Below are 25,354 nucleotides of genomic sequence, written 5' to 3' on the forward strand. Positions count from 1 at the left end.
CATTAATCTTCTCTTTCTCTATTTTATGCAAGTAGGCCTCTAGAGATATGAAATTTCCCCTTATTACTGCTTTGGCTGTATCCCACACATTTTGGTATGACGTCTCATTATTGTTATTTTCTTGGGTGAAGTTATTAATTATGTCTATGATTTGCTGTTTCACCCAATTGTTCTTTAGTATGAGATTATTTAATTTCCAATTATTTTTTAGTCTATTTTCCCCTAGCTTTTTATTGAATGTAATTTTCATTGTATTGTGATCTGAAAAGGATGCTTTTACTATTTCTGCCTTATTGCATTTGAATTTGAGGTTTTTATGTCTTAATATAATGGTCAATTTTTGTATAGGTTCCATGAACTGCTGAGAAGAAAGTGTACTTCCTTCTGTCTATATTTAGTTTTCTCCAAAGCTCTATCATATATCTAACTTTTCTAGTATTCTATTTGCCTCTTTGACTTCTTTCTTATTTATTTAGTGGTTTGATTTATCTAATTCTGAGAATGCAAGGTTGAGATCTCCCACTATTATAGTTTTGCTGTCTAGCTCTTCTTGCAGGTCTCTTAACTTCTTTTTTAAGAATTTAAATGCTGCACCACTTGGTGCATATGTTTAATATGGATATTGCTTCATTATCTATGCTACCCTTTAGCAAGATATAGTGCCCTTCCTTATCTCTTTTAATTAGATCAATTTTTGCTTTTGCTTGATCTGAGATCAGATGGCTGCCCCTGCTTTTTTTACTTCACTTGAAGCATAGTAGATTCTGCTCCAAGTTTTACCTTTACTCTGCTTTAAGTGTTTCCTGCAAACAACATATTGTAGGATTCTGGCTTTTAATCCAGTCTGCTAACTGCTTCCTCTTTCTGGGGGAGTTTACCTCATTCACATTTATAGTTAAAATTACTAATTCTGTATTACTTGCCATCTTGTTAATCCCTGCTTATGCTTTTCTCCCTTCCTTCCCCCTTCCCCCCCCCCCCCAGTATTAAACTTACGAGCACCACTTGCTTCTCAAAGCCCTCCCTTTTTAGGATCCCTCCCCCGACCTTAGAGTTCCCCCTCTATCTTATCCCTTTTCCTCACAATTTCTGTATTCCCTTCCATTTAGCTTATTCCTTCTCTTTTCACTTTTCCCCTCCCACTTTTCAATGAGATGGGAGAAGTTTCACCATAAATCAAATATTTCTAATATTTTTCTCTTTAAGCCAATTCTGATGGCAGTACGATACATACCATGTTCATCTCCCTCCGTTCTTTCTCTCAGATGTAATAGGTTTCCATTGCCTCTTCATGAAATGTAGTGCCCCCACTTTACCCTTTTCTAGGTACAATTTCCTTTCCACCTCTAGTTTCTAGAAGAATGTATACATGTGTTCTTTATATATATCTTTATAGCAGAAATATAGTTCTCAAGATTTCTTTTTGCCTTTTTAGGTTTCTCTTGAGATTTGAGCTAATTCTTGAAAAGAACTGAGGGATTGATTCCCAAAGGTCAAGGTGAGAAGGGAGATTGTTATTGCTGTTGTTCAGTCATGTCTGACTCTTTGTGACCCCATTTGAGGTTTTCTTGGAAGAGGTATTGGAGTGATTTGCCATTTTTTTCTTGAGCTCATTTTATAGATGAGGAAATTGAGATAGACAGGATGAAGTAGTGACTTTCCCAGGGTCACAAGCTAATAAGTATCCTAGACTGGATTTGAACTCAGTACTTCTTGACCACTGGCCCAGTGCCCTATCTACTGTACCAGCTAACTGCCCTGGAGTAAGGAGTACCTTTTAGGAAAAGGAGGCAGGCAAATAAGAGATGGGATGTCTGTCATATGTGAAGAACACCAAGGAAATAAATTTGGCCAGACCATAAAGTGAATGGGAGAATAATGTGCAATTAGGCTAGAAAAGTAAGACAGATTGAGGTTGTAAAGAGCTTTAAAAGCTGAACCAGAGGGAGCCAATGGAGTAAGGAAGTGATGGCTGAACCTGAACCCCAGGAATACCATTTTGGAAGGTATATGGAAAAAGGACTAAAGTGAGGAGAGACTTGAGGAGACCAGTTAGGAGGGCTTTGCTAACATTCTCGGTGAAGAGATGAGGGCTTGAGTTAGGGTTCTGGCTGTGTGAGTGCAGGAAAAAGGATGTATAAAGAGATGCTGCAGAGAGAGGAAAAAATGTAGCTACTGAGTGGGCTGAGGTGATCTAAGGGGATCTAAGGTGATCTAAGTGGGCAGAGGAATCTAAGATGACTCCTAAGGCTATGAATCTAGAGGGTGCCAATAACAGAAATAGAGAACTCAAGAAGTGGTGTGGTTTTTTTAATGGATAAAATATCATGTGTCAAGGACAATGCTAAGTACTAAGTATACAAATCTAAAAGTAAATACTGTCCTTGCCCTCAAAGAGCCTATATTCTAATGGGGAGATGAGTCCATGGCCCAGGAGGGAAACTTTATGTTAAGAGGAGGTACAGAATTTTGTTCTGAACATCACTGAGCTAGAGGAGGATAGGAGGACATGAATTGGTAACATATTTGAGAGTTAAAAGCTGGACAGACTAAGTGGATTCTCTGGATATATTACTAAAAAAATGTTCAAGTTCTAGAGCTAGAAAAGGCCTTTGGAGCTATATATATATCAGTGCAGTCATGATATTTATCTATTCTTTAATTATAATTTTTCTCAAAGAAGATCCACCTTCTCTCCCTCCCATCTCTTCCCATCCTCCTTGAGAAAAGCAAGAAAGGCAAAAGCTCTATTATAAATATGCATGGATTCCTTCAGTGGTCATATCCAAAAAGAAGTGCCCCAATCTGCACCCTGAACCCCTCACCTCTCAATCAGGAGGTGGTCAGCAGGTTTCATCGTGAGTCCTCTGGAATCACAGGTGGTCCTCTAGGATATTTCAAAGTATCCCTGGTGCATTATGTTTTTGCAATGCTAGTACTATGTTATAAAGATGAATTCAGACAAGAGGATAAGGAGAGTGGCAACCACTACTTCTGGCTACTCAAAATAGCTAAAAAAACTAAGCATCTCTGTTTTTGACTAAGAATCTGAAACCTTACTTCCCCTCAGCAAAAAAAAAAAAAAAAAAAAAATTCTGCTTTCATATAAGTGACCGAAAAAGTTTGTCCCTAAGCTAGGATCTCCTTTCCTAAAGAAAGCCAAGTAGGGAGACTGGGAGAAATACTAAAACCATGCCTGTCTATAACTCTTTACAATTGATTATACCTTGTAATATTAGCATGATTCCAACAGTACAGAAGTGACTTTATGATAAAGCCAGGCTTCTCTAATCAATCAATTGCTGATGAAATACATATGCAAATGTACTGAGAATTACCTTTGCAAGGAAGATTCCAGCATCCATAATGGTTTTAATGTGTCGCAACCACCCTGAGTTCTCCAGGCCAGCAAGAAAGTCACTCATAGAAGGAACTTTCATTTCACAGACTTAAGAAAGAAAAAAAAAAACAATGACTGAAATGAAGTATTTCTAGTACCGCCCTTGCCCCCAAAAGCAAGACAAAGGAACACAGGCTACAGAGTCACAAGGTCTGAACAAAAAAAGACTGTAAATAAATCACTGGGGATACCAAAATATGGCATGGTATAAGCCAAGATGTTTTTTTTTTTTTTTTTCCCTGAGGCAATTGAGGTTAAGTGACTTGCCCAGGGTCACACAGCTAGGAAGTGTTAAGTGTCTGAGGCCACATTTGAACTCAGGTCCTCCTGACTTCAGGGCTGGTGCTCTATCCATTGCACCAGCCTAGCTTCCCCGTACCTTGTGAAAAATCTTGACAGTATGAAGAAAATTCCCTAAGACAAGGGTTCAATAGGATCCCAAGTTCCTTTTCTTTTCTTCATATTTTTCACAAATTTGTTATTGTTACTCTGCATTTTCATGCCCATCTTCTCAGCAATAAGCAAAATAAAATGACCTTAATACATATTGTCTAGCAAAACCAATCCCCACATTACCCAAATCTCAAAATGAATGCTTCTTGTTATGTTTTAAGTTCATCACCTCTCTAACATGAAGTGAATGGCACTATTATCCTTCCAAGTTCTTAAGCCTTCCAAAGTTGTTTTTCTGTTATTGCTAATGTATAGACTATTCTAACTCTGCTCACTTCAATCTGTATTAGTTCATGAATGTCTTCCCAGTTTTCTCTGAAACTGTTTAATTTCTTATGATTCATTAATATTCTATTACATTCATGTGCCACAGTTTAGCCATTCCCCAATAGCACACCCCCTAGTTTCCAATTTTGGTTATTATGAAAAGAACTGTTATAAATATTTTTATATATACATATCTCTTTCCAGTTTCTTTGATTTGTGTTGGGCCACAGGTCTAGTAGCAGTACAGGTGGGTCAAAGAAAATAAACAGTTTGGCAATTTTCTGACCATAGTTCCAAACTGCTTTCCAGAATGGCTGAACTAATTGACAGTTCCATCAAAAATGCACTTGTTTTCCTACAGCCCCTCCCACATTTATAACTTTTTTTTGGTATTTTCCCTCACCTGCTAAGTATGAGGCAGAATCTTTAAGCTGGTAGTGTTTTCATGACTGTTAATAGCTTGGATTTCTTCCTTTGAAAATTGCATGCTCATATTATATTGAAAGATGGCTAAGTCTTTTAGATTTGAATTAATTCCTTGGATGAGATCCTTTTCAGAGAAACTAGGTACAAAGATTTTCTCCCAGTTGTGTATCCCTTTAAATTTTTATTACACTGGATTTGTTTGTGCAAAAACTTATACAATTTCATAAAAACACAATTTTCCACTTTATCTTGTGTAGTCTTTTCTATGCCTTGTTTAGTCATGAATTCCTCCTTTCTGCACAATCTGGAAGAAATTTTCTAAGACCAGAATTCTAAATGATTGTCCATCTTTCCTGAAAGATTCTGTGGTGATGGCAGGTGACCAAGATTATGCTCAAGGCTTTGTTTCTTACCCAGTAGAGCAAAAAAATGCAGATGTAACTTGGGGAGCATTCTCCCCTAACAAAGAGGTTAAACCACAAAATTCACATTTCTTTTGCCACAGGACTAGGCTACCATTCCTGTAGTTTAAGTATTCTATTGATCTCCACAAACACAGATGCTCGCTTGTTTCTCAACTATGGTGTGAAAATCAATGGAAAACATTGAATAATAGATTTTGAATAACAGAGTTGGAACAAAACCCGTAAGGCAGTCTATTCCAACCATTATGTGACAAATGAAGCATGAATCCTGTTAGCAAACTCGAGATCATAAAAATTTAGAGCTGGAAGAAACCCTTTAATTTTTTAAAAAATTTTTCATTTTTTTAATCAATAAGCTCTCTCTCTCTCTCTCTCTCTCTCTCTCTCTCTCTCTCTCTCTCTCTCTCACACACACACACACACACACACACACACACACACACACACACACACACACACACACACACCCCTTCCCAACTGGAAAAAGAAATAAAAAGAAAAATTCTTGAAATGAATATGCATAGTCCAAGCAAGATAAAATTCCCTCATTGTAGAAGAAACCCTTTACAAATCATCTAGTCAAATTATAGTTATCCCTTCCACACTTGACTTTCCCCTATCATGGTCTCAAAAACATTGCAGGTCACCATAGGAAAATTAAATGAGAATTTTTGGGGGAGTTTTTGCAGAAGCCATAGAGGGACATGTGAATGCCAGCAGACAACAAAGAAAAAAAGTGAAGAGACTCAGAAATGCATAAAAATACATGAATATGCAGTATTGCATAATATCAAACATGTTTTCATCTTTTAATGGTATTTTAATTCAGATTTCTTCTCTGGTACAAACGGGAGAGCCAAAAAATTTCATGTGGATTTTTTCATATTGCAGGGGGCATCTGCCCCTAACCCCTCTCAATGTGGAAGGGATAAACTACTTTATTTCAGAGAGATAAGCACCTAAAATCAAGGCTACATGGATGGGCATCAGAAGTCAATATTGTGGGCTACTCAATTATGTGGGCTATCATCCAGATTCCCCTCAAATGTGTTAAAAGATGAATAAACCTACTGGAGCACCTCACCTCATTTCCAGACGGTTCTATCATTATTGATTTTACTCCTGACTATACTAAGTTGAAATCTGTTCCTACCTGGCCCCTACATCATAAACTAATCTAGCCACACTTCAGGACCATATTGACCAGTAACAGTGATGAGGTCCTGAGTAACTAGATGGGTTGGTAGAGAAAGTCTGAAATACTGATAAGATTACTTTCTGAGGCAAGCAGGAAAGGGCACTAATGGGGATCAGCTCAATCTTACAGGTCTACCCTCCTGGAGGTCTTGGGTAACCCTACCCAATCAGGAAGCCAAGTTATGTCAAACCCCCAAGGTTAAATTTCCTCTCTAAACCTGCCCGTGGCCCACACTATCTTCGCTGAATCCCTTTTGAGTTAGCCTGCCACAGCATTCTGCCTCGTGCCTTCCCCCTTCTCTCTCCCCTGCTTCATGGTGTCTAACCATAGACTCTCCCAAATATACTCCATATTTTACCACTCCTGATGTCTATTGTATCTCTTCATTTTGTCTGTAACCTCTTCTCCTAAGTAAATGTCCCTTTGGCAAAGAGAATAGCCATTGTAAATTCATCACATGACCAAAACCCAACACTTGGTGTCAAGTGCTCTCCTCAATCTCAATATTTGGTGTGCTGAACCTCAAACATATTAACGGCACATTACATCAGATGCTACATGGCAACTGATTCTCTTCCTCTGGTTATATCTCTGGCTCCACCTTCAAAGCACATGCTTTTTGTGTGTATATTAGGAGATATACTATGGCAGATTCTTCTAGATCCCAGTTCTTCCTTCCCCACCTCCCCCTATTTAAGACCAAGCCTTCATACCTTCTAGGAGTTTCTGTAGGCTGCTCCGCATCACATGGATATTTTCAATACCAATGAACCTGAATCGAATATTGGTATAATTATCCTCATTTTCATAACCCTTGCCAGCTGCTCGGTTGGCAATGGCATTCAACTGTAAATCAAGAACATTATAGGGCAGGTATCAACAGGCTGGGTGAAGAAAGGACAATGCTTGTACATCTAGGAGCCTCAAGGATGTTGTTCTTTAGTTTCCAAATCATTTGAAATGCTGCCCATAAAAGGGAAAATCAACTAGGGCCTAAATTAGGGGTTAGGGTAAGATTTCACAGGTTCTTCAATCTGAAACTTTAGGAAATAGCAATATACTTTCACCAATATGTTATGCTAATTGTGTCCTTGTGTATCACTGTAGCAGTGCAGATGCTAAGTTCTATTGGCCTTATCAGATAGGCAACTACACAGACTGAGTGGTTCATATTAATAAGAAATATGCAAAACACCTAAGGTTAACTTATGTACATTAACTTGGGAAGAGAGAAAACAAATGTGCTCTAAAAAGAGACAGTGGCTAATTAAGATCTCTTATCTTAGAGACACTGGGGAATTAAGGAGCCATTAAATAAATAACAAATAGAATATAACACAGGGGAAGAAAAAGTCATGGCTGCAGTGGGTAGCAAGTGATCTTGTTAGGACAAATGTTACTATAAATCAGAAATTCTTAATCTTATTTCTGTCATGGATCTCTTTGGCAGTTTGGTGAAACCTATGGGCCTCCTTTTCAGAAAAAAAAATATTTTTAATCAAAGGAAATGCTAAATTCATTTAGCAGTGAGAAGAGGGAAATTTGATTCCCATCCCATTCCTGGGTCCCCTCAAATCTATCCATGGATCCTTTGAGATGGTGTCTGTTGACTTGAGGCTAAGAACCCTTTCTACAAATAAAACAATAATTACAAGCCACAACAATAGAGCAGGGGTTCTTAATATGTGGTCCATTAACTTGGGTTTTTAAAAATATTGTAATAATTGTATTTAAATATATTCAGTTTCCTTTGTAATCCTAAGGATTTTCTTTTATGCACTTAAAAACATTATTCTGAGAAAGGGGGTATGGGCTTCATCAGACTTCCAAATGGAGCCAGGATGGGAAAAAAAAAGTAAAAGTAAGAACTCTTGTACCAGAAAAAGTAGCTGCTAAAGACATTTGGCTGCCATTTCTAATATGTCTAAATGGTGGACAAAGTACTGGACTCTAAAGTCAGGACAACCTGGGATTGTTTTCCACATCAGACATAGCCGTGAATAGGAGGAAAATCACTTGATTTGCAGGTGTAAATCTGCACTTCAATTTGCTCATCTTGTAAAATGGGAATAATACTGTCTGTAGTATTCACAGGAAAGACAGCTAAAAAGGTCTTTGTAAATTTAAGAGCTCTATACGTCAGTTATTATTACAGTACTTAACACTGTAATATAATAAATATCATACAATACAATATAATACAAATAATATAATATATAAAGGACCTTAAAGACCATCTAATTGAAAGTCACTATTGCTTATTTTCTTTCTTTTAATAATCATAATAACTAATTTTTATATAGTGACGTAGCTAACATTTATATAGTGATCACTCTGTGCCAGTCACTGGGTTAAGCATTTTAAAACTGTCACCTCATATGATTCTTACAATAGTCCTGCGATAGATGCTACTATTAATTCCATTTTACAGATGAGGAAATTGAGGCAGATAGAGGTAAAGTGACTTAAGCAGGATCACACAGTGATCAGACAGTAGGTTTGAACTCAGATCTTCCTGACTCCAGGCCTGGCATTCTGTGGAGTGTGCCACCCAGCTGCTCCTAATGCTCTTATTATATGTGTTATTGCTCTCTGGGAGATTTCCTCCCTATTAGAATGTATGCTCCCTGACAGCAGGAATCATATCTTGCCAAACTTGGCATCATGACAGCACAGTATTTGCACATAGTAGGTGCTTAATGAATATCTGCTACATGAATGGATGAATGAATAAGACATCTGGGACATATAGATAGTGAAAAGGTACACCAAGCCCTGAGTTTGGGAATTTCAATGAATCGCCTCAGAAGGTACCTTTGGTCTTGTATCTACCACATAGATGAATGAGCTTGCTGGGTTGGCTTGGCTAATGGCCTGTAACATCTGTTCATCCTCCAGACAGCGGGACCCAAATCCAGAAAGGGGCTGACTGCAGCGGCATATGGCAGCCTGCAATGAGTAAAAGCCACAGGTCAGAAGTTTGCACCTTTCTTGAAAGGATGCACCAACTCTAGGAAAAAGATGTCTTACCTACATTAAAACTTTTGATGATCTAGATTTTAAGAGAAAAGGAACCTGAGGCTCAGAGAGATTATAAGCAGCTCATATTACCAGCAATTTCTTTACAATTCAATTCAACAAACATTCATAAGTTGGGTACTACAGGCAAGGTCTTGTGCTCAGAATTTTAGGAAGATAAAAAATGACAGTATCTACTATCAAGGAGGGTAAGACAATAAGATCACTAAATCAACCAACAATTATTCATAACTGGCAATCAACGTGGAAGTGGAACATATACACCAATGGTCCTCAAACTTTTTAAATAGGGGGCCAGTTCACTGTCCCTCAGACTGTTGGAGGCCGGACTATAGTAAAAACAAAAACTTACACTCTGTCTCCGCCCATCAGCCCATTTCCCATAACCCAGTTGGTTGTATAAATGTCCTCAGAGGGCTGGCCCACGGGCTGTAGTTTGAGAACCCCTGATATACACAATACAAGGCAGAATACATATCATTTTTTTCATTTTATCTCTGTTTCCCCAATGCTTTGCATATAATAGGCACTTAATAAATGCCTGTTGGATTAGATTAGGGGCGGGGGCAAATCCAGATTTGACTCTAGAGAACAAAAGACAATATTCTTAGAAAATGTGAAGATGGGAGAATCAGGGGAAATTTTCTGAATGAATAGTGCCTGAAATATCTCATTGAAAAAACAATTGACCTGGAAAATAGATCAAGGAAAAATTAATTACTACACTACTTGAAAGCCAAGATAAAAAAGGGCCTAAACATCATATTTTAAGAAACTATCAAAGAAAACTGCTCCAATATTTTAGAACCAGAGGGCAAAATAGAAATGCAAAGATTCTACCAATCACTTCCTGAAAAGAGATCCCAAAATGAAAATTACCAAGAATATTATAGCCTAATTTCAGAGCTTCTAGGGCAAGGAGAAAAATAGGACAAGAAATAAGAAAGACTGCCAAAGACAGGATCACACAAGACTTAGCAGCTACCATGTTAGAAGAATGGAGATTTTGGGATATAATGGTCCAGAAAGCAAAGAAGCTAGGAGTGCAAACAAGAATAATCTGCCCAGCAAAACTGAAAATAATATTTCAGAGGGAAAATGGTTATTTAATGGGCTAGAGGACATTCAAGAATTTCTGATGAAAAAACCAGAACAGAATAGAAAATTTGACATTTAAACATAAAACTCAAAAGAAGCATAAAAAGGTAAACATGAAAGAAAAATCATAAGGGACTCAATAAGGTTTCTGTTTCTACATGAAAAGATACTTACAATTCCTAAGAATTTTATCATTATTAAGGCAGTTAGCAAGAACCCACATTGAGAGAGATGATCTAAAAAAGTGGAGGGGTGGGAAGGAGGGCTGCACAGGGAGAAGAAAAAGTGACCAAGAAAAGTGAGACTAATTTCTCTAATGAATAATGATGTAAAAATTATGAATAAAATACTAGCAAAGAGACTACAAGATATCAGAAAGATCATATATTGCGACCAAGTGGGATTTATATTAGGAATTCAGGAAATTAATATAACTTAAATATAACTGCCTGTATCAATAACAAAACCAAAAAAATCATATGATCATCTCAATAGATGTAGCAAAGTTTTTTTTTTTCAAAATATAATATGAATTCCTACTTAAAACACTAAAAATCCTAGGAATAAATATAGCATTTATTTATAATAAATAACGTTAATCTACAACCAAGAGCAGGCATTATCTATAATGGGAATAAACTAGAAGTCTTCCCAATAAAATGCCATTTTCCAGAACAGATTCATAGTAAAGATTAATTGAGTGAATTTCCACCAACTACCCTATAAATTATACCAAAAAAATTAGGACAACAGGAATCTATGGTTTCCATGATATAACTGGAAACCCCAAATTCTGGAAGGATACTGCAGTACATTAAACTAGGAGAACATTGTACACAGCAACAGTAATATCGTAAGAATGATCAACTTTGAAAGTCTTAATTATTCTGATCAAGACAATGATCTAAAATAATTTCCAAGAACCAGGATTAAAAATGGTATTCACTTAGAAGTGGAATTGACATGAATTGATTAATTGATTGGTTATAGAAGCAGAGGGAAGAATGAAACATAATTAATACCTGAAGGTGACGGAAGCTTTAATGGAAACAGAATCTTTGGAAAGAGTTTTTGAGAGGAAAGACAATGATCTTGGGTTTTATACAAAAAAGTGAATTTAGGGACCAAAAGGACTATTCAGCAGGCAAATGGTAAGAGTCACTTAACCCCTCTGGGTCTCAGTGTCCCCACTTGTACAATGAGAAAATCTTAGACAAGATGAACTCTGAGGTCATTTTCAACTCCATGTCCTATGTAAAGATCATACGATCAAAAAACTCAGAGCTGAAAGAGACCTTATAGATTATTTTAGCCAAGCCCAGTTTACAGATGGCAAACTGCATCCAAGTCCATTTTATAGATGGCAAAACTGAGTGCCAAAGATTTAGTAATTTTCCCAAAGTCCCACAAATAGCAAGTAGCAGAGGCAGGATTTTAACCCAGATTCTCTGACTTCTGATCTAATGCCACTTCTACTATACTACAGTATAATTTATAAATGTAGGACTGGAGGTGGGGGAGAGGGAAGGTTTAAGCTGGAAATATAACTTTGGAAATCAACTTCAAATCTAACACAGCTGGAGCCATGAGAGTGAATGAGAAGACCAAAGATGCTCATTTACTCTTTTAATTTATGGCTTCCCCCCATCCCCCAGGCTAAAGTCAATAAAGAGGAAAGAAAATCAATTTAAATGTCAGAGTATGTGGGAAGGAAGTATGTTCCACTTACATTGTTCTCTTTGTAGAAGTAGGAAAGCACAGGGATACGTCCTCTACTTCGGAACTTAGAACAGCCCATGACTATCGCCTTGCTAGCCAGTTTTGGAATGACAATTTCAGGAGGGTATGTGCTGCAAACCTAAAAGTAAGAACTACAAAAATCAACTTAATTCTTATAATATTTATTTGGTAGTAGCAGGCCTAGCAGCAATTATTCATAGGATCACTGGATTTAGAAATAGAAAGAACTCTAGACACCATACAGTTTAATTCCCTCAAGTTTGTAGATGGGGAAATTGAAGCTCACAGAGGGGAAGGAACTTGTCTAGGTTTTTTTTTTCAAATACTGCTATTAATTTCCAGAAAGAAGACATAGTAAGATTATACAGCAACAAAATATATTCTCAGAATGTCTGGAATTTGAGGCAAAGGAACACCATGTATGCTCACATATACAAATCACTGAAATCCACACACAAGGAGGTCTATTAGAGTCTACTAGACATGAGAGTTGATACAAATAGATTTATGCCCAAATGTGCAGATCCTTTGACCCAAATATACCATTACTAGGCTTATGTCCCAAAGAAGAAGAAAAGGACCCATATATACAAAAATATTTGGAGCAGCTCTTGTAAGCTTTCATAATTACCTCATAGTTTTTGTTTGCATTTGTTATTTCCCAGTAGTCATTTGGGATTCCCATACGCTTGTAGTCTGATTTTAAGTCAATCATTTTCCATCCAATTTCTCTGTCATCTTTTGAAGATTTGGGGTTATAAGAAAATGCATAAAGTTCTTCTGGTCTCACTAGAAACAGTAATGAAATTGATGCAATTATCAGGAGTTTTAAGGAATTAAGAGATTTAAGAATTAGTTCTCAAGGATTTAATGTTGAAAGGAGGCCTTAGAGACCATCTAATCCAACCTCATGGTTTTATGAAAAAGGAAACTAAGGCCCATAAAGGTTAAGTGACCTTCCCAATATCACACAGGTAGGGATCACAGACTCCTAGATTTAAGACTGCAAGGGACCTCAGAAATCACTTTTGCCATTTTACAGATGAGGAAAACAAGGTCCAGAGTGAATCACTTGCTTAAAGTCACACAGGTGGTAGGATTCACACCCAAAGTATCTGAATCCAAATCCTGTTTTGTTTTTTTCCCCTACTAATTCCAGAATCTTGGAGTCTGAAGGATCTTCACAAACTGTAATCCAAGTGGTTCACTCTCAGGGACTCCCCTCCTCAGTATCCTTGACTACTTGAAGGAAGGAGAAACCCCACACATTCCACTTGTTAGAAATTTTGTCATTAAGCCAAAGTAGGTCTCTTTGTAACATTTATAAACCAGTTCTATTTCTATATTCTGAATCCAAGAACAACAAAACTGTTTCCTTTCTTCCAGTCAAAATACTTGGAAAATAACTATTAGATTCCCTCTATATATATATCTTTTCCTCAGACTAAGCACCTTCAGATCCTTCAATCAGCTATCACATGGAATGATATCTACTTCCATCACTATCTGGGAACCTTCCAGTTTGTCAAAGTCCTTCTGAGATGTGGGAAAGTAGAACTGAACACAATACTCCACATAGTTTGACCAGGGCAGAATACAATGGAACAATCACCTCTCTTGCTCTAGACCCTACGTTTCTCTTAAAATGGTGCAAGATTCTGCTTTTTGGCTTCTGAGTCCTATCATTATCATATCCTATCCAAGTCATTGTAGAAAATGTTGATCAGCACAGGGGCAGCAAATTGTTGGGGTATTCCACTAATTACTTCTCTCTAATTTGTCATCTATGAGTATTCTTTGGGTCAGATCATTCAACCAATTCCAAATGCTCCAAATTCTACTATCACCTAACTCTCAACTTTTTAAACTGTGTTTCACAACACCCCATATGGGGCCTCATAACTGAATGTGGGGGACATGAAAAAATTTCTTGGGCAAAAAGAGGTCACTAGTAAAAATGTTTTAAGAAGCCCTCTTCTAGATTTTAGTTTCTTAAACTGTGGATCCCCCATATGAAATCACAAAACTGAATGCAGGCATCAAGAAATTATGATTTAAATGCCCAGGGTCATGAAAAAGCTTCTCAGGCAAAAAAAAGGGATTGCAAGTGGAAAAGTTTAAGAAGGCCTGATCTAATTCACAACTCATATCTCTCCATCTTTTCAGCAAGGATAGAAGGTAACTTTGTCAAATGCTTTGATGAAACTTAGGTATAAGACATCTACAGCATTCTTCAATATAGTCTAATAAACCCATCAGAAAAGGAAATGAGATAAGTTGGGCCTGACCACTACATTAAACTGCCTCTTCCTAAAGTCATTTTTGATATGCCCAGATAGCCCTAGGGAAATTTTTTTTTTACATCAACTTTGCCTTTGGGTACAGAGAAACATTTTGAATGTTATAATGTACATTTATTTTTCAAAACTGTAAATTTCTTGCAAAGAGGCAGCATGGTGATAATGGACAGATCCCCAACTAAGGGGTCAAGAAAGCCTGAATTCAATTTTTGCATCTGGCGGTGTGACCAAGGGAGGGCATTTAATTTTTCAATGTCCTTGTAAACTCTTCATGATGAAGTTGCTGGAATACAGTGGTTGGAGGCATTTCCTTTTGTGAACTGAAATCATAGGTCTATCATCAATAAAAACAAATACCAATTTTTCAGAGGAGCAAAGTCTTCCAGAGAAATCAGGCAGATAAGCATATTTTTAGGTTACAGCTAATTGCTGACAACAGGGACTCTCTTTTTCAGAAGTTCCTCTACCCTCTTAAAATCATAGGTCTGGATCCCCAAAAGTTATTCATGACACCCAAACTTGGAAGAAGCAATCAGCCTGTATTTCTGTACAAGAAAGAAACTTCATGTTCTGATACAGTTTTCAAAGCCAAGGGGAAACATTTTTAACATATTAACATATTTAACATATTAGTGAGGTTCATAGAAAGGCAACTACCAATTGTCATAATTTCCATGCCCCATTCCTTCTTGTTCCCAAGTTTTTCTATTATTCACCAAGCCTAACTACCTGGTTGAGAGAGCTTGAGTAAGGAAGCATATACTTCATGACATTCCCAATCAGACCCAAAGACAAAGTGTACTGTCCGAAAGTTTTTGCAATGTAAGATCAGAGGATGCCCCATGGAGGTAAGGGCTAACTTCTCCACAACAGCAATGTGGTGGTGCAGAATCTGTAAAAGATGAAATATGAATCAGCCTTTAAGTAGCAAATTTCTTCAGCAGTGAAATTAAATGCCCAACACTGACTCTCAGAATGACGATTCTCAGATATTGGCAATAGTTTAGGTGGCCAAAAGCATCCGTTAGAAAATCATACTTAGGTAGGTAAGCAAGGAAAGATGTCACTTACAATATCACTTTATCTTAGAATAAGTTTTAATGAATTATCATATTAAAGAAGGCAAATAAAATAAAAAAGACCTCTTGAAGGCCATTGTGGGCCACAACAAATCCACAATCTGACCCAAAAAAAAAAATAAAGCCTATGGGTGGAAAGCACAACAGACTTGGAGTGAGCTGACCTCGGACCAAGTCCTGACTCTACCAATTTGGGATAGTTGGATTTAGTTCTGAAAGATTCCTTTAGTGATCACTTTTTCTAACTCAGTTTTCAGATGAGGAAACGTATTCACTATATGACCATGGCAGCAAGACATGCTAGAAAGAGCATTGGATTTGGAGAAGATCTAAGTTCCATTCCCACTTCTACTTCTTAGGTATGATCATCAGAAACTCAATTTTTTCATCTGTAAAACAAAGGGAGATTGGCCTACATCAGGGCTTTGTGCAATTGAATGTATACCTATATTATATGTGTCTATATACCTGGGGTTACACAAAAATTTCTCAGGTGGAAAAAGTCTGCAAGTAGAAAAAGTTTAAGAAGCCCTAGCCTATAGAGAATTGATTCAACTTTATAAGAATTCAAGCCATTCTCCAATTGACAAATGGTCAAAGGATATGAACAGACAATATTCAGATGAGGAAATTGAAACTATTTGTAGTCATAAGAAAAGTTGTTCTCAATCACTATTGATCAGAGAAATGCAAATTAAGACAACTCTGAGATATCACTACATACCTGTCAGATTGGCTAAAATGACAGGAAAAGATCATGACGAATGTTGGAAGGGATGTGGGAAAACTGGTGGAACTGTGAACGGATCCAACCATTCTGGAGAGCAATTTGAAATTATGTCCCAAAAGTTATCAAACTGTGCATACCCTTTGATCCAGCTATGTTACTACTAGACTTATATCCCAAAGAGACCTTAAAGAAGGGAAAGGAACCTGTATGTACAAGAATGTTTGTGGCAGCCCTTTTCGTAGTGGCAAGAAGCTGGAAATTGAGTGCATGCCCATCAACTGGAGAATGGCTGAATAAGTTATGATATGTGAATGCTATGGAATATTATTGTTCTATAAGAAATGAGCAGCAGGATGATTTCAGAGGCCTGGAGAGACCTACATGAACTGATGCTGAGTGAAATGAGTAGAACCACCAGGAGATCATTATATACTTCAACAACAAGACTATATGAGGAACAATTCTGATGGACGTGGCTCTCTTCAACAATGAGATGATTCAAACCAGTTCCAATTGTTCAGTGATGAAGAGAGCCGTCTACACCCAGAGAGAGGCCTGTGGGAACTGAGTGTGAACCACAACATAATATTTTCGTTCTTTCTGTTGTTTTCTTGCATTCTGTTTTCTTTCCCAGTTTTTTTTTTCCTTTTTTCCCTTCTCAATCCAATTTTTCTTATGCAGCAAGATAACTGTATAAATATGTATACATATGTTGGATTTAACATATATTTTAACATATTTAACATGTATTGGACTAACTGCCAACTAGGGGAGGGGGTGGAGGAGAAGGAGGGGATAATTTGGAATAGAAGGTTTTGCAAAGATCAATGCTGAAAAATTACCCATGCATATGTTTTGTAAATAAAAAGCTTCAATAAAAACAAAAAAGAAGCCCTGGCCTAGATGACCTTTTAAGGTCTCTTCCAGCTCCCAGGTCCCCAATTACTCCATCTCTCCAAGCCTCAGTTTCCTCACAAATAAATGAAGAATATTAATATAATATTATATATATAACTATACAACTCTTGTACTTCTTATTTCACAGGACTGTTAGGGAAAATATGGTCTAAAATAGGAAAGCACCATATGAGTGGAATTACTACTTATTGCTGAGTCCATTCCACATTAAAAGGACTAGTGTATTGGGTTGGAAGGCTTTATTCACTGTGTGAATAGAACTGTTATTTGCTACTAAGTCTTATCTATTGGAAGCTGCACAGGATGACCCACATAAGAATGATTGGCACTGGCCTGGGATACAACATACCAGTGCAAGGAATGCCTGTACTTATCAGAAATCATAGCTCCATCTAAGTATTACAGCATTCAATTTAATTCTAGGGGCACTTCCATTGGTTAGTTAACTTTTGTCTTTTTGTCTTGTGAGTCTTAAAAAAATAATTAAGTTCTTGTAAGGATGGATCTAAGGCAAGAACAAAAACTAGGAATAAGCAGGTCTTATTTTATAACTCCCTACCATGCTAAAGCTGACTGAGAAAAAAAGAAAACAAAACAGAATGAGGAGAGAGAAGAAACTGTCCAGATGACATTGTTATTTCAGCTTCCCTTTGAAACGATCAAAGAAAGTACAGAGGAAATTGGGGGAGGATTTTTCCCTTTGAGATTCTTCCTTTCTCTGTGCCTCATTCTCTATTACTATAGGCTCCATCACCTTCCTTTCATTCAAGCCTAAACTGCCCCCTGTAGTGTTTCCTCCTTAAAGATCTAGAACAATGTTGTCAATTTCTTTTATCTCATTCTTTTTTTCAGCTTCTTCCCAAAAGAGCTGTTTCTCTCATGAAATCTTTCAGTTAGAAGTCTTGAGAATATATGAAGATTTGGTGGGGCAGGGTGGATGGGGAAAGAAAACAAATATGCGAATCTTTCATTGCTGAAATGTACACTCACTCATGTGGTCTTCTCTAACTTTCTCCCTTTCTCTCATTATTTGAAGTAAAGAGCTTTTATGAGCCACACATACAAAGATACTGGTGATATAAGTGAGACAGCCTGGGCCCTCAGATGGCTGGGGGTGCCAGGCTTGCCTTGGGCATGGCCTGGGCAGGTCACCTCATCTCTTAGTGACCTGAGCAGCTCTAAATGGCAGGGCAATATGCTATTCTGCACTGAGAAAGGGAGTTTGCTCACCAGAAGTCCCCCGTTTATCCTTATGGTCTTTCCTTTGGGGGATTTTCATTGCTTTTAAATTTTACACTTTAGGCAAGTGCTGCTCTGCATTAGTAGAATTGCATTGGTAAAATTCCTCACTAGGAGTTCCCAACATGGATGAAATGATAGGTCCTGCCCAAAAAACACTGTGTTGGGAGCCAGGCTAGGGTCGTTGGGCCAAAAGGCAGATAGAAAACAAAAGGATCTACAAAAACAAATATTGAATTTCCTAAGTCCAGGTCACCCCGATAAACCAGGGAGCAGCAACTCATCCTGTCCTATAGGGGGTGATGGGAAAAGCCCTAGGTAACTCCACTAGTATGTGACTCTGGGCAAATGAGTTTACCTCTGTTTGTCTTAATCCACTGGAGAAGGAAATCACAAACCACTCCAGTAATTTTGCCAAGAAATGGCAAGTGGACAGTACAATCCATGCATGAAAAGTTGGACACGACTGAACAACAATTCTACTCATAAGGCAAAGTAGCTTCCTTGGCCAGGATTTAAGAGTCTGCACTGTCTTCCTCTTCCACCTCCTGGGCAAGATGGCCAAAAGGAACAATAGGGCACTGAACTGAAAATATAGTTGAAGAGGAAATCCCTGTAAAGATTAAAGATGATGTGGCATAGTAAGCAAGAGTCTTCTGAGTCAGAAGACCCAGGTGGCAATCTTAGTTCTGTCACTTAATAGCAGGTCTTTCTCCTCTAGATTTCAGATGTCAAATATGAGCATTATATTACATGACTTTTAAGCAGAGGAAAAAACTATCAACGAACAATTAGAATATATCTCAGAGATATTCTAGTCCAGTGGTCTGCAAAAAGGTATATGGCAAGAAATTTTGGAGATTATTCTACTGCAGAAAATAGAAAATTTATAAATAATATTGTTTACTACAAATTTTATTTACCTAGTATATATAGTGTGATAAATATAATATTTTTAAAATAATCAAGATTTGCCTATTACAAAATACATCACCCTTGGAGGTGTGAGAAGCTAGCACATAGTGCTGTGCAGGTACTTAGAAAACATCTGTTAAAATACAATATCACTGGTCACTGCATCCTATATCTCTCATTAAAAGTAGTTCACCTGAATAGTGTTCTTTGGAGGAAAGGATCTACGTAATTTAAAAAATAAATTAATTACTAAAACCTGGTGTTCTGGGGAAACCTCTATATGTATGGCCAATAAGAAAAATTCATGTGCAAGTTCATGTTATACTTTCTTATTTCTTAGCGGGAATACAGACCCAGATTTCCTTCCGAACTTCAGCTGAAGTATCTACATAGATCAGATGGGTTGCAGTAAGATAGAGAGTCCCGTTAGCTGGTTTCGTGTTTACATAACGATTCAGTAATAGGACATTTTCAACCTAATTAAAAAAAAAAAAAAAAGAAAGAAAGAAAAAAATTAAGTCCCAACTTGCTACCTGTGACTGAAACATAAGAATTAAACATTTCTTTCATTATCCTAGTGGCTCTCCTCTTGACTTTCTCCAATTTTACCAAATGAGATACTTCCAGTTACAAGTAGATGTGATCAAGGCAGAGGACAGCAGAACTAACATCTTCCAAGGCCTCAAATGCAGCCTAAGATCATATTGGTGTTCTTGAAAGCCATGTCACATTGAGAGTATAACCTACTAAGGCCCCCTGAAGAAACTGTTGTTGAGGCATATCTCTACTATCTTGTGCTTGTGGAGCTTTTTTAAAATTTACATTTACTCCTATTAATTTTCACCTTATAATATGTGACTAAATATTTCAAGATCTTTTGATAAGGATCCCTTCATCCAAGTCTTTTGTAAAAATGATCACTGAAGCACTCCAAAACAAATCTTTGGGTCTGAATTTTCCATGCATGTATGGATGGATCGGGAGTGGATGGGTGTCTTGGACTGCCTGATAGAAAGAATCATGGAGCAATGAAGGCAGCAAGTACTAAAGGGAAAGTGTTAGACTGGGAAAGGTGCGATTCAAGAATACTTGCTGAAGGGACGGAGGAAGCTGGGGCAAGAACTGAGCCACATGAGAGGGAAGGAAGGAAGGAGAGTGAAAACCCCAAACTCCAAACTATTTCTTAGCCCGGGAATGTATACTGAACTGTACTATACACTGGCAGAAATACAGTGTACAGAATATAAGAAAACAAGGCATGGTGCCTGCTCTCCCGAACTAAGCCCCAAAATCAAAATACAAAACTGTATTCTCTGCCTACAGGAACAAGGAAACAGCCTGCTTTTCAAGTGATTACCCTGGCTAAGTAGTGTAGATGGCCCTGTCCTTCTGAAAGCTGCTTGCCCAATGCCCTTCTCCCACATGTCCTTGACCATGACCATACCGGATGTTGTGACATTTATAAGAACCCTGCTCTTAGAGAAGCTGTGAAACATGAAACATGGTCTTTTCTATTTCCCTTCCAGGAAGAAAGGAAATGAGGTACACTTCCGAGGTTTCTTAATCCATTTACTACCCTGATTTGCCATAAATATTGGCAATAGCTCAAATCTATGTTTTTTGTTTTGTTTTGTTTTGTTTTTTAAATGAGGAATGTGGCTCCAGAAGAACTTTCTGGCCTAAGAATATGCATCAGACATACCCTATACTATCACTGACCATCATCATATTACTTTAAACAGCATTCATCATGAATATTATTGGAAAAACATAGGGTTTAGAGGTTACCTGAGTTTAACTCCCACATTTGTAGTTGAGGAAAACTGAGGCGCAGAGTGGCGAAATGACTACAGTCACTCAGACAGTAACAAGAATGAGGATTTAGGCCCAGATATTGTGACTCTAAATCCTGTCCTCTTTTTCTTTTCACATTTTCAAAAGACCTTTTCTTATTTAGATCCCTCCTTTACTAGGATGAGCAAGGAAGTACAAAACATCAACAATGTAAGGAAGAAGGGAGAGAGGGAAAGTGAAGACTGAAGAAGTATTTTGAGCCAATATGGAGGCAGTGCACTCTTGTTCTATGGTGATCCAGCAAAGACTGGAAGACCACTTGGCTGGATCATAGAACAGAGATTCTGAACTTTTGGTGTGTCCTGGACCCTTCCCCTTGGATAGACAGGTTGAGGAAGCCTACAGATCCATTCTCAGAACTATGTTTTTAAATGCATAAAATAAAATACTAGGATTATAAAAGAGGCCAAAGGATAGTGAAATAAAGAGGTAATTTTTTTTTTCATTCAAATTTGGATCCCCCTGAAGCCTAGCCACAGTTGACCACAGGCTAAAAAACCCTTGCAGTAGGGAGTAAGGGTTCAGATATAAGTTGAATCAGATTGCCTCCTAGGTCTCTTCCAAGTTCGAAATGCTGTTATTCCATTCTTCTGAAAATAAAAATCCAGTGGAAAATTCTACAAAAAAGAGAGTCCTGGTATGTGCTATTAGTAGATGCTGAAGACATTTATTAGATCAGGTAACAAGTATGTTGGAAGCAGCACAATCATCAAACCTGCATTTAAATCCAAGCTCGGCTACTTACTGTGTGACTTAGGGCAAAATAATTTCTCTTCTCTGGGCTCAGTTTTTTCATTGGTAAAATGAAGTGTTCTGACTAGATGAGCTTTAAGGTCCTTTTCAGCCCTAAGTCCTATCATTTAAGAAATCTACATGTCTGAAGCCAGAACCAAAGTCTTTCTGGACTTGAAATTCAGAAAAAAAAAAGGCAAAGGAAAGATTGTACAAGAACTGATTTTACTTCAGGTTGTATTGTCTGTGTCTGTTTTCTCCTTAGAAAAACATTTTTTTTTCAAGTTAAAAAACCATCAAAAATAAGGTTAGCCCTTGTATTATATTTTCAGAAAAGTTGGTCTTCTGTTCTAGGCCCTTGCCGTTCCAATAAATATGTTCTCCTGGTACCTAAGTGACCCTCTTTAAGCTTTTCAAGATAAACCTCCTGTAAATGGGGAACGCAATGGGAGCATGCCTTCTGTTTACTAGAAAAGGCATGCTTACCAAACTTTTTGTAGTCCTAATTTTCTGAAAAGCTATCCATAGACAGGCCCAATTTCCTTTTTATATATACATATTCAGACCTTATCACATGGCAAGTGCTGAATAACTACTTCCTCTTTTGTTCATACATTCTGCAGAGCATCCCCAGTCCATTCTTTTCTACCTAACTTCATTCTTGGTGATTCTTCCCAACAATCTGGAAAAGCAGGATGACAATCCTAGCATTCATCACCTTCTTCATAAAGTGCTAAAAAAAGTTCAAGTTGCTCACCACCAGCCTTAGTTTACTCAAAGCTTTTGTGCTCCTGATGCTATTCTTCCAGGCCTAGATCATGCTTTCAAACTCAGGTTTAACCAGCTTTTGTTTTTCTCTTTGAGTTAGCCCTAGAAACAAGAGGGGGAAAGAGTCTAATTCTTTGAAAATGTGGAGGACCACAGGTGGGCAACACTTTAATGTCGGTCTTTCTTGACATGTTGTTAGTCTTGCTAATTTTTTTCCTTACTTTTAAAAAATTCTTTATTAAAAAGGATGATTCTCTGGGAGGGAAAGAGACACAATGGTAAATAGGGAGGGGAGGAATAAAATAGGAAATGTAAGTGATGTAAAAACATAAACTAGCAATAACATTTATTTTTTAAAAACTTCCTTGGTCATATTAATCTTTTTAGATAGTTATTCCCTTTCATCTCTTCAATGGAAATGTTTCTCTTTCTATCTTCAGAATGGAACTCTTGAGACTCTTATGGACACATATTAATAATACTAGTCAACTTTATATAGCACTAAGCACTTTACAACCATTCTCTTATTTGATCCTCACAAAATTCTTTCAAGGTAAGTGCTATTATTATCCCCATTTTAGAGATGAGGAAATTGAGGTAAACAGAGGGTAAATGATCTGCCCATGGTTGTGCCCTTACTAAGTATATGAGATTGAACTTGAACTCAGGTTTTCCTGATTATAGGCAGATTTCTAACAAATAGGCCATCTCAATGCCTCAGCACTGTCTACCCTGTTATGAACCCTCTGAAATGATCTTTCTCCAAAAAATGGGGGTACATGTCATACTATGCCCAGTTTTCTTTTTTTTTTTCACAAATTTTAATATTGGTTCTTTCTCCCTAAGGTTCTCCTCATTTCTATTTCAGCAAATCACATCCCCCTCCTTTTGATTCCTCCACCTTTTGAAGGATCAAATTATCAACAAAGTAAACCTAGAATGGAGTTCCAATAGGGTTTCAGCTATTGCTTCATGCCTCCACCCTGGGCTTTTGATCTGCCTCCTAAAGTCCTTTCTTCTTTCTCATTTTGTCTGGTCTTTTGTGATGGATTTCTCCCTCTGCCAATGTTCACTCCAATGTTTCCACTCCTCTGGAACACATGAGTATGTGTTTTTCATACACAAAACTGGGTTGGGTGCTTCCTTTTATTTATGTTTTTCTTCTAAAGTCAGGTAAATCCTCTCAGAGTCCTTCCCAGATATTCCAGCACGTCACAGAGATGTCCTTTTATTTAGGATCACCTAGTTAAAGCTGAGGAGTATCTTAGAACCAATCCAGTCCAACTTCCTTATTTTACAGAAAAAGTAACCTGAGTCTATTATCCATTGATAAAAATGTCAGCTACTATGAATGAGAGCTGGGGTTGGAGCCAGCTGTTGACTACTGGCAGGCATGCTTAACCAGTTCTGTATATCCTATGGAGTGGAGTGGGGGGGGGGGGTTTCTTTCTTTTTTTTTTTTTTTTTTAAAGAATATCAGAGGGAAGATGGTAGGGAAATGTAAAGAGTCCCCCTCCAATCATCAAATCTGTGAGCGCTGCCTCTCCCACAACTAAGGGCTACTCATTTAACATCTTACTGCCCCAGGCAGCCCTCTAAGATTACGCTCAGATTTGCCCGGGTGGAAAGGTTTCTCTCACTGCGAATTCCCTCCACCAATGAAATCGCAGGTTTTGTTTTCTCTTTCTTTTTTTTTTTTAAACAAAACTCCCTAAGACTACATAAAAGTTGCAGGGGAGTTGTCCTTCTACTTTGGCTGAGGGAGTTTCTTCATTGGATAGTTCTTTCCCTACACGGAAATGACGAGTCTCCAATCAGAGTACCAGGGGCTTTGGGGGATCCAGTGTTAAGGCCACATTTTACAGAGGGGGAAACTAAGGTGCAGAAAAGGGAAGGGCCTAATCCACGGCCCATGTAGCCAAGGGACGGCCGGATCTGTACTCAGAGGCAGCGAGCACCCCTCCCACTGCACCACACTGCTAGGGTTAATTTAGGGAGACAGTACTGAGTGGAGAAAGTTCAGTGGAGTCTCAGGCGTGGCGGGGGGAACCCCGCACGCCAGCCAGAGGGGAACCCCGAGCGCTTGTTTGGGGCGGGGAGCCTTCGGGGAGGACAGGGAGAGGATACCCTGGGCCCGGAAGTGGCCCCGAGCTCCAAGCCTTACCTTGGGCAGCGTGATGTACTCCATGGCTGCGGCCTCCTGCACTCTAGGTCCCAGGTGGTGGGCTTGGCCCGGGGGTGCAGGGGCCCGGACTGGCAGGCTCAGCCGCTTCCCCACCCCCCCTCCTCCTGCTCCTCCCCTTCCTACCGCTCCAGCTGTCCAACGGCCACGGCAGCCGCCGCCTCCCCCTCCCCTCGCTCTCCGCAGCTGTTTCCAGAGGCGCGCATCCCCGCCTCCTCCCCCGGCGCGGCCTCCCGGCCCCCGCCCCGCTCTCAAGAACTTAGGCCACGCCTCTTGGCCTCAAGCCCCGCCTTCTCAGGGTCTCACCTCCTTCCCTCCTTCTGGCCTGGGCATCTCTGGTTTTCTCTGTATCCCTTGTCCAGTAGGACCTCCAGAGCCGCTTAAAGCCTGTGCCAACCCTCCTCCACCACCCCCAATCCCTGGCCGGTTCCGGTCCAAAGATGGCACTCCCGTGGGTACTCACTGGCACCCTCAGTGGTTAGAAGCGTTGGGTTTGTGGAATGGAAAGGATTTTAAAGTTCAGACAGACAAGGCCAAGCCTCCTCGATGTCTAAGTGCTGTCCCTCCATTTCCCAACTGCACACTTTGGCA

At 38.5% G+C, this 25,354-nt stretch overlaps 1 protein-coding gene across 2 annotated transcripts in view; it reads right to left on the minus strand.

The window, feature by feature from the left end:
* Window positions 1–24,899, minus strand: part of MTMR8 (myotubularin related protein 8) — a 40,949-nt gene extending 16,050 nt beyond the window's left edge. The window contains exons 1-8 of one of the 2 annotated variants that reach the window (XM_074278489.1): window positions 24,746–24,899; window positions 19,581–19,703; window positions 15,076–15,238; window positions 12,678–12,835; window positions 12,036–12,164; window positions 8,984–9,118; window positions 6,883–7,015; window positions 3,339–3,448 (exon numbers count right to left, since the gene is read on the minus strand). In XM_074278489.1, the coding sequence (XP_074134590.1) occupies window positions 3,339–3,448; window positions 6,883–7,015; window positions 8,984–9,118; window positions 12,036–12,164; window positions 12,678–12,835; window positions 15,076–15,238; window positions 19,581–19,703; window positions 24,746–24,769 (975 nt within the window). In that variant the 5' untranslated portion in view covers window positions 24,770–24,899. The remainder of the gene's footprint in view (window positions 1–3,338; window positions 3,449–6,882; window positions 7,016–8,983; window positions 9,119–12,035; window positions 12,165–12,677; window positions 12,836–15,075; window positions 15,239–19,580; window positions 19,704–24,745) is intronic. The other variant, XM_074278488.1, reaches the window with a different exon arrangement.
* Between the last annotated feature and the right edge of the window lie 455 nt (window positions 24,900–25,354).

The sequence above is a fragment of the Sminthopsis crassicaudata genome, chromosome X (assembly GCF_048593235.1).
Source record: "Sminthopsis crassicaudata isolate SCR6 chromosome X, ASM4859323v1, whole genome shotgun sequence".
In the NCBI taxonomy this organism is placed as follows: Eukaryota; Metazoa; Chordata; class Mammalia; order Dasyuromorphia; family Dasyuridae; genus Sminthopsis; species Sminthopsis crassicaudata.